General features: G+C 41.6%; 1 protein-coding gene across 5 annotated transcripts in view; it reads right to left on the reverse strand.

Moving 5' to 3' along the window:
- Positions 1-22121, reverse strand: part of PFKP (phosphofructokinase, platelet) — a 63401-nt gene that overhangs the window by 5351 nt on the left and 35929 nt on the right. The window contains exons 11-20 of one of the 5 annotated variants that reach the window (XM_060280895.1): positions 21605-21669; positions 20406-20475; positions 16248-16394; positions 13311-13381; positions 12579-12666; positions 11566-11718; positions 5834-5986; positions 2361-2525; positions 1971-2032; positions 137-248 (exon numbers count right to left, since the gene is read on the reverse strand). In XM_060280895.1, coding sequence (XP_060136878.1) covers positions 137-248; positions 1971-2032; positions 2361-2525; positions 5834-5986; positions 11566-11718; positions 12579-12666; positions 13311-13381; positions 16248-16394; positions 20406-20475; positions 21605-21669 — 1086 coding nt within the window. Of the gene's footprint in view, positions 1-136; positions 249-1970; positions 2033-2360; positions 2526-5833; positions 5987-11565; positions 11719-12578; positions 12667-13310; positions 13382-16247; positions 16395-19356; positions 19375-20405; positions 20476-21604; positions 21670-22121 lie in introns of all 5 variants that reach the window. The other 4 variants (XM_060280892.1, XM_060280891.1, XM_060280893.1 and 1 more) reach the window with 4 other exon arrangements.

Genomic DNA, 22121 nt, shown 5'->3' on the forward strand with positions numbered 1-22121 from the left:
GCCCTGCAGCATTTGTCCTGGGAGGTTTCCGGTCCAGGAGGAAACATGAAACCAGCTCCTGCACTCACAACTGCAGCACTAGAATAACATTTTAAGCCTCCTGCTTCATCCTGGAGAATCTGTAAGGTAGGCCTACCTGCTGCATGTGACCCAGTACGTTCTTTCTGCAGTCAAAGACTCCTTTCCCTTCTTCGGAATAGAGTTGGTAAATGAAGTCAGTTGTGTAGTTCTCGCTACTATTTTCATTCCTGTACAACACAAGCATAAGTGTGGTTGGCTTATATTTATCGAGTTACACGTATATCCTGCCTTTCTTTCGTCTTCCACCCAGGCACGGACCAGACCCAAACATCCTGAGCTTTCTTTAAAAGAACAAAACCAAGCAAAACAAAATCCAGATGGAATTCCGTGCCCCTAAACTTGACTCTCAAACAACTAACATAACGGTAACAGTGGTGCAAATGCGGCCAAAGGGAACTGTCAGTACAAATCCCTACAGCTTATGCATATGCAACCGTCTTTAATCAGTGTTAGCGTATGGCACTGACACCTGAGCTGGGTTGGATCCAATTGTAGTCCCAGTCTGGCCTTTTCTTAGTTTGTGTGGTGGCTGGAAGCTGCTTGCCATTCCAAAATTTCTTGCTATGTGCTGGAATGATATCTCAAATGGCAAGGACTTTGCCCCTGCCCGTGGTGGGCTATTGCACTGCCACTGCCAACCACCGCAAAGCTCACCAGGGTATTGGGGGGGGGGGTGAACGGACTTGGCAGCCAACAAAGCTTTTCAAGGGTGCCCCCTTTGGAAGTGGAGATGGCTCTGTCTATACTAGGCTAGACACATCTCTCTCTCTCTCTCTCTCTCTCTCTCTCTCTCTCTCTCTCTCTCTCTCTCTCTCTCTCTCTCTCGTTTACAAAATAATGTGCAATGTCTCTTTTTTTCAAGTTACATTTTCTACAGGTCAGTTTCATTTGTTGAGACATTAGTGTTACATTGGGAAGAAAAGGGGGGAAGAGTTGGAGGGGGCCATGGTGGGTGGGGTCAGGTGGCAATGTTTCTATTTTGCTTAATGTATGTGTGGGGTTTTGTGTCAGCGTCGCTTGTGCAGGTTCTCTTTGCTATACTCGCTTGTGTTCCTTTGGTGGTGAGAGAAATTGGGGTTGGCTTAGGCCAGGGTGTGGTTGCTTGTTTGTGATTGGCTGTCGTGATCTTTGTTTTCATGTGTGAGTGGGGTGGGTGGGTGTTTTTGAATCAGGTTAGCCAGATTGATTCGTATGCTGTTGGTGGATTCTTGTCATTGTCTTGTGTATGTGATAAAGGGGAGCTATACCGGGGTGAAGGCGTCTTCCTCTATTTGTCCCCATGTAAGTTTTAGTTGGGATGTGGGTGGCGCTGTGGGTTAAACCACTGAGCCTAGGGCTTGCCGATCAAAGTGCAAGTAGATAAATAGGTACCGCTCCGGCGGGAAGGTAAACGGCGTTTCCGTGTGCTGCTCTGGTTTGCCAGAAGCGGCTTTGTCATGCTGGCCACATGACCTGGAAGCTGTACGCCGGCTCCCTCGGCCAATAGCGCAAGATGAGTGCCGCAACCCCAGAGTCAGTCACGAGTGGACCTAATGGTCAGGGGTCCCTTTACCTTTACAGTTTTAGTTTATTGGTTAATTTTTCTAGTAAAGCTGTTTCCCATACTATTTGGTACCATTGGTCCATGCTTACTCCTATACTAGGCTAGACTATTGGTCCAACTATTCCAGTCTGGTCTCCTATAACTGGCAAGAGCTCTCCCAAAAGTTCAGACAGAGGTGTCTGCTGTTCCTTTCATCCGAGATCCTGCACTCTGGGATTGAACCTGCACTCTATCAGTGAACTACAGCACTTTCCAGTGGTGACATTTGCCATTCTCCTCCTCTCCCCATCCAAAGTACCATCCCAACAAATTAACTTCCTTATACTTTAGTGAGCAGTCAGCTTACCTCAGCACCAAACCACGTTGGATGCTGGTTTTCATCTTTTCAGTTAAATGTTCCACGTTGGCCTAAAAAGAATATATCATTTATTATAACTGTGAGTCAAGTGATGCAAATTTGCCCACTGCTAACCTTTCCCTTGTGCCCATCCTTAAGGAGGCCTGCCAGACAGAAATCCCATTAATATCACCCCTAATACAACTCTAGTCAAGAGAGAAGAGTTCTCATGTGCAGCATTGTAATAAATCTGTTGAGCCAGTAATAAATCTGTTGATATACCTGCTCCAGACAGACACTGAATTTACATATTATTACTTACTGAGTTCAGTCCACATTCTGTCCTTCCTCCCAATGAAGCCCAAGGTAGCCAATAGGTAAAATATAGAATCTGCATACCTGGAGCTCTCGAATATCAAATTTCTCTTCAAAGATGTAGGCAGCATCAGCTCCTGCAGCGAGGGCACCCATATTTGCCAAGTAGCCGCAATAGCCGCCCATAGTTTCAATGATGAACACACGTCGCTTTGTCCCACTTGCCGACAGTTTGATTCGGTCGCATGTCTAGCAAAGAATGGTCTATTAGTGACTTTCAAACCAAAATGCTCACCAACCTTTAAGGATGATATTTTAGTATCATTCGGACCAGAACTGCTTTTTTTATATCATGCACCATGAGAACTAAAAATAATTAGTTCAAAAACATTTCTCTGGGATTTCCATGTCATCTGCAATGCTTCACACAATATTAGGTGAAACTTGGCATTTTTTAAAAAAGTTTTTTCCCAGAAAATATTACAAAATGCCGTTTTTCTGGAGCAAAAATCCATGACTCCTCTTGATTCTTAGATTTCAACATAAGCTATGACCGAGATCAAGTCTTTGCTATTAGAGGGTTTCCCCTCTAATGATTCGGGCTTCAGCTGAAATCCTAACCCCACATTCTTGGAAGTCCCACTGACTTCAACAGGACTTACTTCTGAGTAAGCATGGCTAGCATTGCGCTGCTAGATCCAAAGTTGCTCCTCAGTACTATATTATTATATATTATTATATAAGAGAGACGACCAGTTCCAACTGCTCTCACCTTCATCTGCAGCCACCTCCCCAAAATACAACATATCCCCCAACCTTCCAGATCTGATTTTGGGGGTAAATGTAGGCAAGGCCCATTCTAGGAACACTGTTCCATTAATGTGTATATATCTTGCAAGGAAACAGATGTTACATGGTTAGGCAAACTAAGACCCAGGGGCCGGATCCGGCCCAATCACCTTCTAAATTTGGCCCTTGGACTGTCAGGGAATCAGCGTGTTTTTACATGAGTAGAATGTGCCCATTTATTTAAAATCCATCTCTGGGTTATTTGTGGGGCATAGAAATTTGTTCACCCCCCCCCCAAAAAAAAATAGTCCGGCCCCCACAAGGTCTGAGGGACAGTGGACTGGCCCCCTGCTGAAAAAGTTTGCTGACCCCTGAGATGTTATATACTTTACAAGATATGGATCCAGATAGAACTGTTACTTACACTTTACTACCTTCTAAAGCAGGCATCCCCAAACTGCGGCCTTCCAGATGTTTTGGCCTACAACTCCCATGATCCCAAGCTAACAGGACCAGTGGGGTCAGGGATGATGGGAATTGTAGTCCAAAACATCTGGAGGGCCAAAGTTTGGGGATGCCTGTTCTAAAGCAATCAGTTGGGTAACTTAATAGCCTGACATGTGATATATATTGTCATAATATTAACTAATAGTTTCTTCAACTGCCTATTTTATAGGGCCATGTGTCTTGGGCAGGGAAGGGAGAGAATTGAAGGTGGTCCATTCAGCATATCCAGTGCTCTGAAAGATTCTTGCAGCAGGGTGGAAATGCTCTTGGGCACCTCCCTACTTCTTACGTTTCTTCAGAACAAAACATTTCCCTCCAAGTAAATAAAAGAGACTGAGCTATACTAGCTTCCGGGATGGCTTGAAAGAGTTGGAGGAGTGGCAAAGTGTTGGGTCCTTCAGGTCCAGACACCCTGAGACTTCCGGGCATGGGGCAGTCAGTGATACCTTGGTTTACAACCATAAGCCATTCTGGAGGTCCGGTTGTAAACCAAAACAGGTTGTAACCCAAGGCACGCTTTCGCCAATTGGGCCTCCAATTTTTTTAAAAAAATAATTGGTTGTAATCCAAAAAAATTGGGTTGTAATCCAAATAAAAGGGACACACACTTCAGGGTTTGATGTGGTTGTGATCCAAAACGGTTGCAAACCAAGTTACCACTGTATATAAATTCAATAAATCATCATCATCATCATCATTCAGCCTTCCTCTGATCAACCTCAGCACACACATCCTTCTCACCCCTACCACCATCTGGAGCTGTGACATTGGATAGGACAGTGAGAAATTTCACACTGCAGACAATGGGAATCCAACATCAGAACTGCCCTCTATGAAGTCAAGAGTTTTCTCTTCCATCCTGGAGAAGATGATCTCATGGTTTTGATTGTCCCTAGAATGCAACCCCCCCCCCCAACCCGGCACCACGGGACCCATTTATTTAGAACATCAAAAGCACCTGTCTTTGTACCGGCTCATCTTTACACTTCCATAAGGAGGGAGTTTGATGCACAGCAGGCAGCCCTAGCCTCTAGGACAGGCATCCCCAAACTTCGGCCCTCCAGATGTTTTGGACTACAATTCCCATCATCCCTGACCCCAGTGGTTCTGTTAGCTTGGGATCATAGGAGTTGTAGGCCAAAACATCTGAAGGGCCGCAGTTTGGGGGTGCCTGCTCTAGAATCAGCGCTCTTCAACCTTGTAACTCACCCACATCTGGAAACTCAACTCCCATCATCTTTGGCCTGTGGATGATGGGAGTTGTGATCCACCAAAGGTTGAAGAACACTGCTTTCAGTAGTAGGAGACTGCCTTTCTAACATCTCTGTTTTGATTTTACAACACTCTTCTGAATTCCTGGAGCATATAGCAACCACAAAGGAAGTATCTTTAATAACAACAAACAAACAACAACAACAATAGTATCTTTTTCTAGGGGTACTCAAGCAGAGGGCCTTCTCGGTAGTGGCGCCTGCCCTGTAGAATGCCCTCCCATCAGATGTCAAAGAAATAAACAACTCTCTGATGTTTAGAAGACATCTGAAGGCAGCCCTGTTTAGGGAAGTTTTTAATGACTGATGTTTTAATGTATTTTTACTCTTTTGTTGGAAGCCGCCCAGAGTGGCTGGGGAAACCCAGCCAGATAGGCGAGGTAAAAATAATAAATTTATTATTATTATTATTATTATTATTATTATTATTATTATTATATACAGTAGCAGCACCTTTTTCTCTCTCCAAATGTTACAAGTGTGGCACTTATTGTAACAACTTCATGGTGAGTACCAGCACCTTCCCCCCCCCCCAAAAAAATCACTGATGGTGATGTAATAATGATGATGATGATAATAGTAATAATAATAAATAAATAAATAAATAAATAAATAAATAATTTGTTACAATTAAATGCTCGTGCCACATTTCTGCTCCAAAACCACATAGTTAAAGCAACTAAAATTTAGGGAGCTAAAATGATTGACGGTTGGGAGCATAACGTGGCATTTTGACTTCTTCATGTGCACAACCCTATGGCACGTCCTCCTTGTTCCTGCCCACCAACACCTGCATTTTACAGACTGAGCTTGTCGAAGAGATCTGGTGCATGGGATGCTGGCAAAATTTCAGGAGTTTTGATGCAGTGACCTTCAGAATTTGAAACCACAATTTTGATTCAGCCCTAATAACTTAGTGGCATAAAACCAAAGGGAAACGTTTCCTCTCTTTCGTCTTGCAGACATGGGTTTAAGTATTTTCCATCTTACCTCTACAATGGCATTCAGGGAAGTGTCAGCACCGATACTGAAGTCAGTGCCAGGCACATTGTTGCTAATAGTAGCAGGCACAATGCAGATAGGAATGCAAAACTCCTCAAAACGGGACCGTGCTTCAAATAACTGCAGGCAGCCATCGAAGGCCTGAAGTGGTGGTACAAGGAACGATAAGCAACACGGTTGGTGCCCTTGCTTTGCATAGTTACTGATTAGGCATTCTGCTAGTGGCTCTTTGTGCGTGGCAATGGAAGGTCTGACTTTCCGAGGGTGCAAAGACTTCCCAAGCTGGTGATTTTAAGAAGGGCTTTGCTCGTGTAGACCCACCACAGGTTGCTGGATTTGCATTGGTGCAGAGTAAAGATCGGCAGAAGTTAGTAGAGAGGTGAAACAAGCAGAACGTGGAAAGCACAGAGAGATTGAAGTTGTTTAGTAGTAAAGGAAATTAGCAACGGTTCTGTTTTCTGAAAGGTTAAGGAAAATAACCATTTAGGTTATTTATACCCTGCTTGTCAAACTCAGCTTTCAAAATGGATTAGGAGCATGGAAGACGCTAGGCACAGCTTACTAGCCGGCCATCGTTTGTGGCACTACTAATCATCCTCTCCAGTTTTCTGTTCATGCCAGAGAGGTTGGGGACAATCATATCATCACCCTGGGCTGTGGAGCAGGCCAAGGCTTGCCAAAGCTAAGCACGACATGAGACAACTCACCTCCTGTCTCCAAAGTCAAGGCGTCAGGGTGATTCTCATGTAATGCTGAACACAGGCCACATGAGAGGGCCAAAGCAAAAGGCCTGTCAAGAGCAGCACTATTTCAAGATGCATTTATCCATGACAAGATGCATTTAAATTCTTACTTCTGAATGATGCAACCACTAACTTAATAGAACTGAACTTTTTATATAGCAGTGTTCTATCAAGCGATGAAAATCTTCAGATTTTGGCTGTGCAGTTTTATTTTATTCATTCATTCCTCTCAAAGAAGTTTCTCCTGTATGTATAGGCACTAAATCTCCCACTGCAGCTGGTGCAGAGGGAGCTGGTGTATGTATAGGGAGCTGGCTCTGACATGCCATTCACACCATATGACATCTGCTGAGGGAACTGTACTGGGTGCCAATATGCAACCCTACCACAAGTCAAGGATTTACTTTTAGCATTAAAAGCCCTAAACAACTTGGGACAAAGTGACCTAAAGGATTGCCTTCCCCAAATATCAGTGCCTGTCAACTACACTCCTGCATTGTACCGTATTCACTAGAAAGCAGGCTTTTAGTGTTGCAGCTCCAGCCCTCTGGAATGAGTTACTAACTGGAATCAGACATGCCCCGAGTATTTTGGGCAGCTAATCAAGATACAGTGGTACCTTGACAACCGAACGATTCGACTTCTGAAGGTTTCGACTTCCGAAGTCGACAACCCCAGAAGTCTTTTTGCCGTGTGCGCATTCTGCGCCTGCGCAAAGCGGCACGCGTGGTTGACGCGTGCGCAGAAGCGCGAAATCGCACTTCACGCATGCGCAGAAGTGGCACTTTACCTTTAAAGTTTTAGTTTATTGCTGCACACTGATATTGCTGCTTCCTGCTCTGTCATGGGAGAGTAGCAGTCTGTGTGACTGAGAAGCATCAGGTGTACTGAAATGGCATACTTAATATTAGAAAAACCCTTTCTATAAAGAATTTAAAAAACCAAAAAACAACTGGACTACACCTGTTATGCAGAATGTGGTGGCCAGGATTCTATTGATAGGTTCTTAACTTTTTAATTCCCCTGAATCAGAAAAAGGAGGAAGAAGAACATGTTGACAACTAATATGTCAAACGGAAAGGTTTAGCATAACAATCACCTTGATGTGCAGGTAGGATTTTGTTTTTGTTTTTAAAAGAACACATTAAAGATTATAGCTATCCCAAGTACCACAGTCCATAATTTCCACCAACTCCTTCTGCATAATGTGGAGACCAGCTCCTACATTTAGTGAACTAACAAACCAAGAATTTGACAATCACTTTGAAGGAGATTTATTGTATTACACATTTAAGCTTTCAAACATAATCCCAAGGATCACAGGCTAGCATACGTGAAGTATTCTTTGAGGATCCAATTTATCCACACAATCCTGTAAGGTATGTCAACTTGTAAGTGTCAATGAGCCTGATGGTTGAATAGGGAATTGAGCCCACCCTCCCTAGTCGCGGTCCAACACACACTAACGCATATCACTATACAGTGGTACCTCTACTTACGAATTTAATGCGTTCTGAACGCACATTCGTAAGTTGAAAAAAATTGTAAGCCGAATCCCACAGGAATGCATTGGGAGAAAAAAATTCGTAAGTCGAAGCAACCCTATCTAAAAATTCGTAAGTCGAAAAAATCCTATCTAAACCGCATCTAAGATGGCGGACGGAGCTCCATTTGTAAGTAGAAACATTCATAAGTAGAGTTATTCGTAAGTAGAGGTACCACTGTACTGATACCCAGTTTGATGCAGAGCCAGTAAGAAGCATGTACTGGGTACACGTGTTCAACCAGTTGTGAATCTGCTTAACAGTAGTTTTGTTCAGCCAACAAAATGAAATCAAGATATACTATGTCCATGGCATTCCCATGATCTACCAAAGTAGTCATTCTATCAGGAAAGGAGAGACGGTTGTCTGGCAGGACTTATTCTTGATAAACCTGTGAAAGCTCCTAGTAATCAGGGCATTCATTTTTAGATGCTCAGTTGCTCACAGATGGACTGCTTAATAATACGTTCTAGATATGCCAGGTAGCAGCATGAAGCCAACTGGTTTGTGGTTTTCTAGATCCACCTTCCCCACCCCCTTTTGGAAATTGGTACGTTTGTCTCTGTCCAGGCTCTCAAACATTCTCCAAGAATTCTCAAAGATTACAGAGAGCAGTTCTGAAATAAACTCTGCAAAGCCCCTTCAGCACTTTCGGATGTAATTCATCTGACCCTGGAAGCGTCAACTTATTTAAAGTTGTTGTGTGTTCTCTTCTCTAGCTATTTCCTTACCTATCCTGGATTGCGAATCCATCCATATATCATTTGTCTAACTTTTCCTGAAATGGGAGTTGAGTTGTTCCACCTTCTCTCCATCCTCTGTTAACGCTTCACCACCTTCCCTAAACAGGCAATTTGCTTGTTTCTTGACCTTCTTGCTCTGAACACAGAATCCATTTTTGTTGTGTTCAGAAACCCCCGGAAGCCTTTGTTCATTCTGAGATTTAGCCTTCCTGACACAGTCCTTATGGGTTCAAGTCACTCTGCTGCATTTGTCCTTGGTTAAATGTTTTTCCTTCCGTCTCCATACCCCTGTGCAGCCACAATGGATTACTTAGATGTCTCACATTTTCTCTCCTCATTGTTGCAATGTCTGCAACTATGACTTCAGTGTTTCACTTTCTAGAATCTCTCACCCCTCTTGAACACTTTTCTCTTTCAAAATTTCAAGCTATGGGATTGTACTCACTTTTAATCTGAGCTCTTCCTAAAGTTCAGGGTACATCTCCAAATACGCACCATTTTCACATTGTTTACTGTTAAAAATTCCAACATGACGCGGTAACTTTCTTCCCAAGGTTACAAGCCATTTCACTTGGGCAGTAAGACTTGCTCAACTGGCGATCAGTTGTGGCCTGGAGTGGCCTTCAACAGAGCGGCCACCACAGTGGAGAAGGCAGATGAGAAGAAAGAGGTGGCTGTAAATTGGAGTTGTCTCTTTTAAAAGCACAAAACCAATCACTCCTGAGCCCAAGATGGCTGCAGGGAATGAGAAAAGGAGACAGAGAGGGAAGCAGAAAGGAAACAAAATGGAGGACAGAGAAACTGAGGGGGAAAGAATGGCGAGAGAAGAAAAAATGGACAAAAGGGCAGACAGGTTAAGATCTCACAAAATCAAATGTAACAGCTAGGACTGGGAGAGAAAAAATCTCGGATGAAGACAGGAAATGGACAGGTGAGAACAGGTAACGGCATTGCAAATCTCAACGATGTTGCACTTCCTGTCTTCAGACGACAGGTGGCAGCCTGATTGGCAGATGCCCAAGGCAAAAATAAAAGCTTGAAAGCTAAACTTCCATCTGGAAGCAGTATATATGCCAGTGTTTTTAGAACTTCCTTTCTTCATCAACATCTTCCAGGTTGCAGAGGATTCTGAAGTATCTTTAGGGCACATGGTCAGTTCCTGTGTGGAGCAAGCTGTACCTGTTGGAAATGGAGTATGTATTCCATAATCCTCAGTGGTTGAACGTGGCAGCAGAAGATCACAGTGGTGAGAAAACTCTCTGTTCCTTGCCACCACCGGAATACCGTTTGAGAACTACTGACTGAAGAAAACAAATGCTAAACCAGCCACAATGCTTCCCTCGAATAGAAGCCACAGTGATTCTAAGATGCTTCAACTTCTACTGAAAGAAATGTAGAAACTACCATCTACCTACGGTCTAGTCCAACTTGGTGACATCTGCCTTTTGAGTATAATGCAAAAGGAGGAGAAACCATTTCTTTAAGAAAAGCAATCTACAGGTCCCAAGAAAATCCATGAAGCAGAGAGGAGACCATTACTCACCTTAGTTTGCCTATAAAACTAGAGATGGAGAATGTTATGTACCAGAACTGGAAATACATTAATAAAAAAATTCCTTCAGTGGCACCTTAAAGACCAACTAAGTTTTTATTTTGGTATGAGCTTTCGTGTCTTGTAAGGAAGAAAACTCTAATTGCCAAGAATGACATCAGCAGGAAAAAGCAGAACTGCTTTGAGCTCTCGGTGTCTCTTTTTTTTGCATCTAATAAAGCAGGATTGCACCTTTGAAACCTGTTACAATCAAACATGTACATTTTTACAGGGTTCTTTAAAGATTTATATAGCTCATTGCATGTTGCTGAGGTATGCTCTGCCTTTAAACACATGTAAAAGTAGATTTATGACAAATCAGAAAATGCTTTGGAGACACCAGAAAGAGCAGTTTGCCAAACAGAATGGAGGAAAGAGACTGCTTGAGGAAAATCTACTCCAAGTGCCCTTGGAGATGGAGAAGCACTTGTGCACTTATTTTCCAGTGATGCGATAGCAGTCTGCTTTGTAGTAATCTAGAAAATTCTATTTAAAAAAGGTAAATCCTTCATCAGAAATGGCCCCCCAATCCTGAGCATGCTAGCCATGAATTCAAGCCACACAGATGGGCACAAGCACATTGGAGGTGTGATGGAAATAAACAGGCTTCTTTCTATCCTCAGAGAGCAAATAGCCAAAGAGTGATGATTAACTAAAACCATTCACCCAAATTCATAATTACAACCTTTCAGATGCCAAAATAACTCTGAGCTTTTAATGGTTATCTGTCTTCGCTACTATTTTCTGACCGGATCCATTATTATATATGTTTTTACATTGTTTTAAGTATTTGTAAAAAAAAAAAAACCTTGAAGATCAAATTTTTGGAAAGGTGCAATATAATTTTTGAATGAATGAATAAAATAAAAATGTCGTTTTCAAACTTTCTGAAATCGATGGGCTAATCAAAAAAATCTCTCTCTCTCTCCCTCTGTGTGTGTGTGTGTGTGTGTGTGTGTACGCACATGTATCACCTAGTTTCTGCCACAATCATGTTTTTGGGGCGTTCTGGTTCACAAAAGTCTCCGGCTCCAGCCGTGGTCAGCAGCACCCGGGATAGCTATGTTAGTGAGCATGCACCAAGAGAAGAGAAACTTACATCAGTGATAGTGTTCAGAGCAGTGTCTGCACCAATGCTGAAATCAGAACCCGGTACATTGTTGGATACGGTTGCAGGAACCATAACCATGGGGATACAGAACTCGTCATATTTCTCCCGGGCAGCGGACAGTTCCAAAAGTCCCAAGTAGGCCTGATGGGCACATGTGGTAACGAATGCAAAATTAGAGGGGACAACAAGAGGGCGGGGCTTGCAACATGGGTGGGTTTTGGGTTTGGTTACTGTATCACAAACACACACATGCTGGAAATAGTGGTTTGTTTTTGTTCCCCCCCCCCCCAGAGAGTCAAAAGTGATTTGAAAGAAGGAATCACTGCTCATGACACATTTGGTAAACAGGCTTTCGCAATGTTTTAAAATACTGTTTCACTATAGATGTTAGTAGAACAGAAACAAATGTGTACTAGATGGGAAGTGAAGCCTCTCTTTCAAAGCACTTGAAAACGACTATCTATTGCCAGCCACAGAGACACACTAGGAAAGGCCAAAACAGAGTATATAAGACAACAGACAAGCATAATACTGTAAATACATCTAAACATTCTTCCAAGTTTTGTATAACACAGAGAATAAAATCTTACATGGATGACATCAGTATTTCAATCATGTTGATTAAATAACAAGTTTACGAAAGCTAGGTTTAGGAAAGTTGGACTCCTGAACAGGAGTTTGGCTTTCAGAATTGGCACCATGCTGTGGGAAGGTTAATTAAAGGCATTTCATTAAAAAAAATACCCACTGCATAATTCTAAGCATAAGATACATGAAAATAGAAACCTCCCTAGAGTTCTAACTCCTACTATATAGTTGTAGCGTAACTTAGTTCATGTCTATACATTTAACATATTGGAGCTTTGTGGACTGAGGTTAGGTTTAAATTAAATAATTTTGCTGGTCTTACTGGAATCTAAATTCTAACATTAATCCTTGACTACAATATTACATGCTCATTTAACAAGAATTTACAAAGGAAACAAAACAAAGCGACATACCTCAAATCCACCAATTACCAGGAGGGCACTGATATTATAAGTTCGCATTTGTTCTGCAATCTTCTCCAAATACTTTGCAGGGAGTGCACTAAAATATACACACATCTCTGTTAGAAAGGCTTTTTGCAGGGCACTTAAGACTATATGATTAAAGAGACTTTAATTTTTTACACTAAGTGTTTTTCCACATCTTAGTTTCGAAGGTTACACCCAATCTCTAAACTATTACATCATAGCACCTTTCTGTGAAAAGCCTTTGCTTCCTGCGATGACTGGTTGACATTGTCCGACCCACACACACTTTACGCCTCATAAAAATGTAACTGCAAATTAATTATGTTCCTTTAAAAAAAATTCTATTTTCCCTTTTACAATATGCAGAGATAAAAACATTTAAATTTCAGGATCAAGTTATACAGAAGCTCCTTCTTATCACACCATTAAGCAAATCTTCTCTCCCTTTTTATAATAAGCATTAATTAAAACTATGAGGCAGAATCCAAGAGTTGCATGAGCAGATCTGCTCAAGAAATGGGACTTCACAGTCCTCTTCTCTCCCTCTGCAGCCCCTATGATCTTCCAAAGTCTGCACTAGCAATGTTCACAATAATTTCCCCTTTATCGACTGCTGCATCAAATCTGTATATAAATCTTCACACTAAATTACACACACACACACACACAAGTGAAAGTCAATTTTCTCAAAGATATCAATATGAAAGATCACATTACCGTTTTGTGCCAAGAAGTGACCCGCCTTGGCCAGTCCAACCTCCAACATCTCCCCAGCTGATTTCTTTGATCTATAATTCAAAACAAGAAAGACATAGTTTTTGAATTTCTATGCCCTAGTTTAGATACACATTGTAGGTCCTTTCTGCAATGGATACAAAAGTTAACTTCATTCAGCACTAAACTGTACAGAGTGTCCAAACCAGTGTTTCTTGCAGTTCAGTTTTCGACTTCCACTTTTCCAGAGAGGATAATAGACAAGGGTACCATCTAATGAAATAGGGAGGGCTACACGCCTTCTGTCCTGAACAATTGCACAAAAACATTGCACTCCTTTAATATGTAAATAATAATATGTAAAAATAATATGTAAAAAAACAAAATCATGGCCACTGGTCCCATCACCTCCTGGCAAATAGAAGGGGAAGAAATGGAGGCAGTGAGAGATTTTACTTTCTTGGGCTCCTTGATCACTGCAGATGGTGACAGCAATCACGAAATTAAAAGGCGCCTGCTTCTTGGGAGAAAAGCAATGACAAACCTAGACAGCATCTTAAAAAGCAGAGACATCACCTTGCCTACAAAGGTCCGTATAGTTAAAGCTATGGTTTTCCCAGTAGTGATGTATGGAAGTGAGAGCTGGACCATAAAGAAGGCTGATCGCCGAAGAATTGATGCTTTTGAATTATGGTGCTGGAGGAGACTCTTGAGAGTCCCATGGACTGCAAGAAGATCAAACCTATCCATTCTGAAGGAAATCAGCCCTGAGTGCTCACTGGAAGGGCAGATCGTGAAGCTGAGGTTCCAATACTTTGGCCACCTCATGAGAAGAGAAGAATCCCTGGAAAAGACCCTGATGTTGGGAAAGATTGGGGGCACTAGGAGAAGGGGACGACAGAAGACGAGATGGTTGGACAGTGTTCTCGAAGCTACGAACATGAGTTTGACCAAACTGCGGGAGGCAGTGCAAGACAGGAGTGCCTGGCGTGCTATGGTCCATGGGGTCACGAAGAGTCAGACACGACTAAACGACTAAACAACAACAATATGAGAAGAGAAACAAAAACAGTGGCAGGTCACAGAACATGGCACGGGGCTTTGGCACTCCTTCAGATGTTTCTCATGCGCAGATGGCCTCTCCATATTCTCCACCCTGTGAGCAGAGAAACTGAGGAAATCAACACATTGTTCCAGGGGGAAGATAAAGATGGCGGCAGCTTCTCCGAGATGTGGCTCGGTATCAGCAATGGCAGCAGCAGAGTTTCTTTCTCTCCGCTCCCACAATGGTGTGTGTGTGTGTATGTGTGTGTGTGTGTTTTGCTGTTGCTGCTGTGGTAGTTCTGGCCCACCATTTTGTGTCCCCCACAAAGCCCCAGATCTAGGGACATTCAAGGACATGGAGGGACAGAGAACAGTGACTCCAACAAAAATATGGCACAGAACATTTGGAGTGGCTTTCTTTTTTGCAGGGTGGAGGGGTTCAGAAAAATAAAAATCTCAGAAAAATGTCTTCTGATAATTTTTGGCTCAGTTCTAACTTCATCTAATGGTTTAAACAAAACAGAAGTCCAAATGCATTCCTATAAAAGACCTCCGGGTATAGGGCAGTATATTAAGTCAATTAATAATAATAATAATAATAATAAGCTACAGATAAATTTATATTTTTAGAACAGTTTAGTAGTTTATAAATTTATATTTTTAGAACAGTTTAGTAGTTTAGTACTTTTGAGCAATGGTCTCTCCTTACGGTGGAAAGCAGACTGGGCCTAAACTCATCAATGGTTTGGAAATGAAATTTTGCAGGTGGTATTCATTTATGTTTTACTCAGAGAAGACACTCTGAAATGATAGGTCCATTAATTTCAATAGATCTACTCTAAGTAGAACTTAAGTTGACTACCACTCTGCAGTCCTAACAAGTGTCACAATATGATGCAGTTGAGAGATAATCTGAAATGTTCAAGCCAATTTCTACCTGTTTAACGAAGAGGCAATCTGGATTTCTTTTGAACAATTTATATTAACATATATAATATATTATAGACTCATAAGCATGCCGCATTAGGAGTCCCAGGACTGGGCACACCATAAATGTAGCATTCAACAAACACTACCTCAACTGAAAACCAAGAATCAAACACAACAGATTTTGTGATATAATTTCAGGAATATTTATCTAGCGTGTATTCTTATCTCCATAGATTTCATGCTCCCATAGCTATTCCAGGATAGGCAAACTGCCAAATATGGCCTCTTGCCAAGGTCACTTCAAAGCTACCCTTGAGACCAAATATATGAATCTGATACGGAAGATTTCTCATGAAGTATCAAAGAAACAAACACTTTATATAAACATAGTTAATCATTCCTTCAAGAAAAAATTAAGGGTATTTTAAAGATATTTTTAAGGGTATTTTTTAGGTATCCATCTGTCATAACAAGACTCCTGCCTCAGTGTTGTTTGGTGGTGTTCGTCACTTGTGTTTAGTGTTCTAAAAATACCTCACAAACACCCCTCCCGCAATAAATTTCACTAAATTTATCTCTGCAGTCGACATATGTTCTCCCCAAGGAGGACCCTCTCTTCTCCATTCCCATGGCATCGTAACTATCAGTGGAAAACCTAGCTCTGGTTTCTTTGAATTGCAATCTTTGTATGAAAGTGCATTTTTAAAGCTGGAAAACTAAGTTCTGGGGGCCTGCCAGAGGGCAAGTTAAAACAAAATTAAGAATAAGAAAATAAGAAGAGCCTGCTGGATGAGGCCAGTGGCCTATCCATTCCAGCATCCTGTTCTCACAGTAGCTGCCAGTGGGGAACCCGCGGGCAAGAACCTGAGCACAATAACTCTCTCCTCTCCTGTGGTTTCCAGCAACTGGAAAACTTCCCATAGTATTAAGATTTCTTTAAAAATACAATCTTTGGGATATACGAACCAGCCCTCTAGAAAAGCCTTCAAATCCATCAGTGACAGCAAACATTTTGTGTCCTTCGGTTATACCGATCCTCACAGCAGAGCGAACTGCAGCATTCATGCCAGCTGCTGGAGCACCAACATTTAAAACAGCTACATTGAAGTTAGTCTGCAGCAGAAGAAAGAGAAAATATAGTCAGGAATATAAACCCCATGGCAGGCAAAAGGAATCATCAAGCAGTAAATATGAACATCCAGTTTACCTTTTATCCTGCTGCTACCGTATCTTCAGCGACAAATATATAAAAGTGCATCAAAAAAAAAAAAGCAAGACACACACCTTACCTTCTGAACCCCATCACATTATATAAAACTTAATTTTAAAACATTAGAAAACACTAATCTTAGATTGTGGGGTCAACCATTCATAGCACTCAGGGAGCCTTCAGCTATTTGCAATCGGCAGCAGGTCCAAATTAAAATGTGAGGCATTGAACTATCCAGTCCAGATTCTGGCATAACAATAACCCAGCATAGAGGAAACAAGCACATGCATTACATACAGAAACAAATTTATACAGAATAGGAATTGTAACCAAAACAACTATATGCATGCATACATGCATACATGGCTTTTGTGCAATGTTGTTCCTTGGCCCATTGCAAACAAAGTATGTGATGCCACATGCCGTATTGTGCTGACCTGTGGCATAAGCGATTCATTACTGCCAGCACCTAACAATATTTTAAAGTATGTGAGAACCCTATCAGTTTGGCATTTGACAACCGCTCTTTTCAGCGTTATGAAACTATTGCCATACCATCTGCCTTTAGCTTGCTCAAGTGTGGGATATAACATTATTCTAGCACCTTTTAAGCACCTTTAATGTGTACATAAGGAAGAACATCTACTTTATTTTTATTTATTAAATTTGTATACCACCTTCATCCGAAGATCGCAGGGCAGTTCACAACATAAAAATACAAACTTCAAACTACCCAATTGCCACAAGCAATTATCTTGAGGAGAATACAGTCTGTCACAGTGGATTATATGCTGCACAAAATGTTGTATTACAAGATTTTGATTTTCAGATTGATGTTTAAGTTCTTCATCTACTGCACTCAATGCTCACATGCAGAATATATAAATTTCATGTAAGCTGTGCTTAGGAAGAGCTATAATAATAACAGCTATATTTTTCATTTATATGCTGCTTTCTCATGTATCTGACACTTGGAAAGAAATTTAATGAAGTAATTATTGGTTGTAGTTCTGTAACCTAAGTACTCAAAATGCTGATCAACAAAACATCACTATCCCCTCTTTTGATTTCAGATAAACTGTCATGATCCTGCCAACCTAGCAGTTTGAAAACAGCAAATGAAGTGCTAAACCCAGTGCTTTTTTGGGGGGGGGACGCAGGGGTATGCATACCCCTAAACATTTTGTGAATCTTTGTACTTGTTCATTTACTGTATTTATTTTTTCCGGATTTGAACTATAAAATGGTGATTTTCTTGAGTCAAAATGAGAGTACCCCATAACCTATGTCTGGACGATGTTCACGTGACAGAATGTCGCTTCACATTTCTTGAAAGTTTCCTGCACATGGAAAGTTATGTGCAAGGGCTTTTAAGGTACATTGTCACATGAGCCTCCCACCTGAAATGGCAAAGGCAGAAAGAGGTTTGCCTCCTTATCAGCTGTCTGTGAGAAACAGGCCAATGTGTGATCAAAATAACCCATGACCGCCCAGTTGTCTCCATGATCTTTTCCTTTCGTTATCTCCTGTCCATTTGCTATCTTGTTTCATAGCAGCCCTCTTGAGAGAAAATCTGGGCTCTTGGAAAGCACAAGCCTATACGTCACTCCTCTGGCTGAGGCCTTATTCCCACCTCTGCACAGCATATCAGCAAAGAGCATGTTTCTGAATAATCTTTCTCCTGTACTTTCTAAGAAAGAAGCGTTGGGAGTGCCTCTCTGGAAATCTGGTGCCCTTATAATCCCTTCTTCCCTATGGCTCTCACGGTCTCTGGTAATTAATTAATTCATACTTGCATATGTTGCAAGAATGGCTGGAATTCTCCTAAGCCTGCCAGCTTCTGTGACATAAATGAAAAATGAGAGCCACTTCAAGGCCATTTTAATGTATGATCTGCTTCTTATGAATATCAGAAAGCAGAAAATAAAGCACAACCTGTTCATGCTCGTTCTACCTTCTTAATCACAAAAATGGCAGCCCTACTGGAGAGTCTGATAGTATGCCAGGCCTCACGTGGAGCCATTTATGTCACTTTTTGTACGGAAAATGAGGAGGCCTCACAACAAGGGGTATTTTCAGAGGACCATGTCTGCCTATGCCAAGTCATATAAAAATAGGTAAAGGTAAAGGTAAAGGGACCCCTGACCATTAGGTCCAGTCGTGACCGACTCTGGGGTTGCGGCGCTCATTTCGCATTATTGTCCGAGGGAGCCGGCGTACAGCTTCCAGGTCATGTGGCCAGCATAACAAAGCCGCTTCTGGCAAACCAGAGCAGCACATGGAAACGCCGTTTACCTTCCCGCTGTAGCGGTTACTATTTATCTACTTGCATTTTGACGTGCTTTCGAACTGCTAGGTTGGCAGGAGCTGGGACCAAGCAATGGGAGCTCACCCCGTCACAGGGATTTGAACTGCCGACCTTCTGATCAGCAAGCCCTTGGCTCAGTGGTTTAACCCACAGTGCCACCTGGGTCCACTATAAAAATAGTGGAACTCAAAATGAGGGGTATAAAAGCCAAGCGGTATTTCAAGCGATTCCTGAAATATATGGCATTTTTCTGCCTTTTCACCATGACAATAAATGGGGACCTTTCGCGTTTTCTGGAGAATTCTTTCAACTTCACAAGAAGCACTCTATTAAAGCTTCTATTAAAGCTTCTGCAAAGGCACACTTGGTGTAAATCAAAGTTGTGGCAAAACTGAAGAGCATACTGGTTGTCCAGCTTTAAGCAAAGAAGTGCACAGTCGGAAAACAAAAAGAACTATATAGCAAATCCCATTGCCATGCAAAAATATTAGAGCCTTCCAACCTAGCAAGCAAAAGACCTTGCTAATGTTAGTCACTTTATTTTATTTTTTACATACGCTACATGATACACCATCCTGTTAAAGAAAACAGAAAGATTTAAAAGTAATAATGTAGCTGCAGATATTTCCCACTTATTGAGCCATTTTGCAAAACGAGTATGTACATTTCTCCCGACATACATTAGCACTGGGCCAAAAAACCTTGTTTTAAAATACTGTTCATCTGGCCAACTGTTAGACCCCTGTAACACAGCTTACTGTATATAGATGCATTCAGTACCTCTCATTAGGCACACGTTTGAATTTCACAACTAGACATGGAATTGGTTATCTGAGAGAGGCCTAGAGCTTTCAGGAAAAATGGTATTTTGGAAGTTTAAAAAAGGAAATAGACATGGCAATGTTTACAGAATTTAGACTGTTTACAAAATGCTATATATTTACAAAATTTTGATCACTGCCTGCCAGGCTTCAACTCAATAGGCCTATACAAGTCCATAAAGTCCATAGATGTTTCCATGGAGACAGTTTTCAAAATTCTGAACAACCTGGTGTGTTTGTGTTTGTGTGTGTGTGTGTGTGTGTGTGTGTTTAGATGCTTTCTCAACAAAACATGTATCGTCTTCTACTATACAGAGGACAGTCCTCTATTTGAAAGCAGTTGAAAAGCAAGAAAAGTATAAAGAACCGTAAGGAGGAAGAGGATGGGCCGATCTACAGATTGGCATGTTTGCTGTAAGCCAGGCATCCCCAAACTTCGGCCCTCCAGATGTTTTGGACTACAATTCCCATCATCCCTGACCACTGGTCCTCTTAGCAAGGGATCATGGGAGTTGTAGGCCAAAACATCTGGAGGGCCGAAGTTTGGGGATGCCTGCTGTAAGCCATCCATTAGCTCTTGGGACAGTAAGGAGGAAGATCTTGCACAACGGCAAGATGGTGTTTCTCTTTAAATTGTAGCAACTATTTTTAAATTCATATACATTAGCATTTTCAAATTTTATGCAAATTGACATGCCCTTTCTTGGTGATGCACTTAATTGGCCACCCAAAGGACACGGGAATGAGGAATTAACCAGACAACTTGACAACTATCTTAGAAGTACCTTGGGAAGTTCAGCAGCCACCCTTTTGGTAGACAGCAGCTTGTAAGTATTCAAGTTGTTCTCAAAACTCCTGCAACAGAAAACGATATTTTCATGCTGTTGTCTGAATAATATAAAGCTATTTCACAATGTTAGAGAATACTGAGAGGTATTTTTTCTAACCTAAAGTGTCACTCAGAGCATTTAGTAACTACTGTATATATCTTTACTTGTTACTTGGTAGATTGTATTTGAGACATAGGTTGTATCTATTGGTGTCTTTCTGCTGACAGAAGCAATTCCGCTTCGGACACAACCTGCCCTAGTTGGCTTGGGAACATTGGAACAATGTGAGATGTGGTTTAGGGGACTGCAGGTGGAAGGGGGAACTGGTGAAAAATCCCCCCCTTCCCGACTAGGCTGGTAGACTCCTCCATTTCCACCAGTGCTTTCCATCATCAGCCCTTCAACATCATTGGACGCAGATCATGGAATGTGAATGATTTTCCCATGTGCAACTTGTTTTATTTTGGAGCGGACTGAATGGGAAATATCTTCACTCTGCTTTCAACGGTTTGATTTCACCTCCGGAGGCGCACTCCGATGTCTCTTTAGACAGATGACAACAACAACAACAATAACAAATGTCTCATATACATTTGTGATAGGCAAATGACCATTTATGATCTGCCATTTGAGGGAATCTTTCAGAAATTACATTTGCTCCTCCCTGTGCAACTCCACAACTGATACCCACTTAGCATTCAATATTATGTGCTCTATGAACTGCGAAAGGCAATGCAAGTACCATTTCTGATGAAGTGGCATTTTAAATTCTGCAGAGATAATACTAGTAGTGAATTCCTTTTCTGGTATAGAATTGGCCTAGAAAAGTCATATAACTTTGGAGGGATTTTGGGGTTAAAATGTGTACACATTTCTAAAAAGAAACTAGAGAAAAATAATCTATTCCCCCCCTATTCCTTAGCCGTGAAAAATAATCCCTTAACACAGGCATAGGCAAACTCGGCCCTCCATATGTTTTGGGACTACAACTCCCATCATCCCTGACCACTGGTCCTGTTAGCTAGGGATGATGGGAGTTGTAGTCCCAAAACATCTGGAGGGTTGAGTTTGCTTATGCCTGCCTTAACACAATTAGCAATGATTTATTGGAAAGGTTATTGCTGCCAGCAGAGAAATAAACAACAGAGGAGCACCTTCCGCGAAGTTGCACAGCCTCACTGAATCTTTTTCCATCCATGGCTTTCTGTACATCTTGGGTCTTTTTGAAATAAAGAAGAAGAAAAGTCATCATTTATTAGAAAATGATATTATCTATCACAATGCTAGAAGGCTATGAAGTAGTTCCGAATGGTGACAATCGCTATAGCCTTGCTCAGGTTAGTAAATCCAAATTAATTCAGCGGGATTTATAATGCAATCTGTCTACTTAGAAATATGCCCCATTCAGTTCAATGGGACTGGTGCCTCAGTAGACATGTATAATTGGACTCTTAACTGGCTTGGCACTTCAGCCAATGTTACTTCAAAGTCTGGGAAAGTTAAAGCATTAATTTTAAAATCAGAAATAAACAGGAAGGGACCATCTTTTATTAGGTTCATGGTCTCAAATCATGCATTCTAAGACTGCAACATACAGAACACCTCAATTGAACATTATTGCAAAGGTTTTGGGAAACCAGAATAATCTCAGCATGCAGCTCATTGGTAGGT

This window comes from Zootoca vivipara, chromosome 12, assembly GCF_963506605.1.
Source record: "Zootoca vivipara chromosome 12, rZooViv1.1, whole genome shotgun sequence".
Lineage (NCBI taxonomy): Eukaryota > Metazoa > Chordata > Lepidosauria > Squamata > Lacertidae > Zootoca > Zootoca vivipara.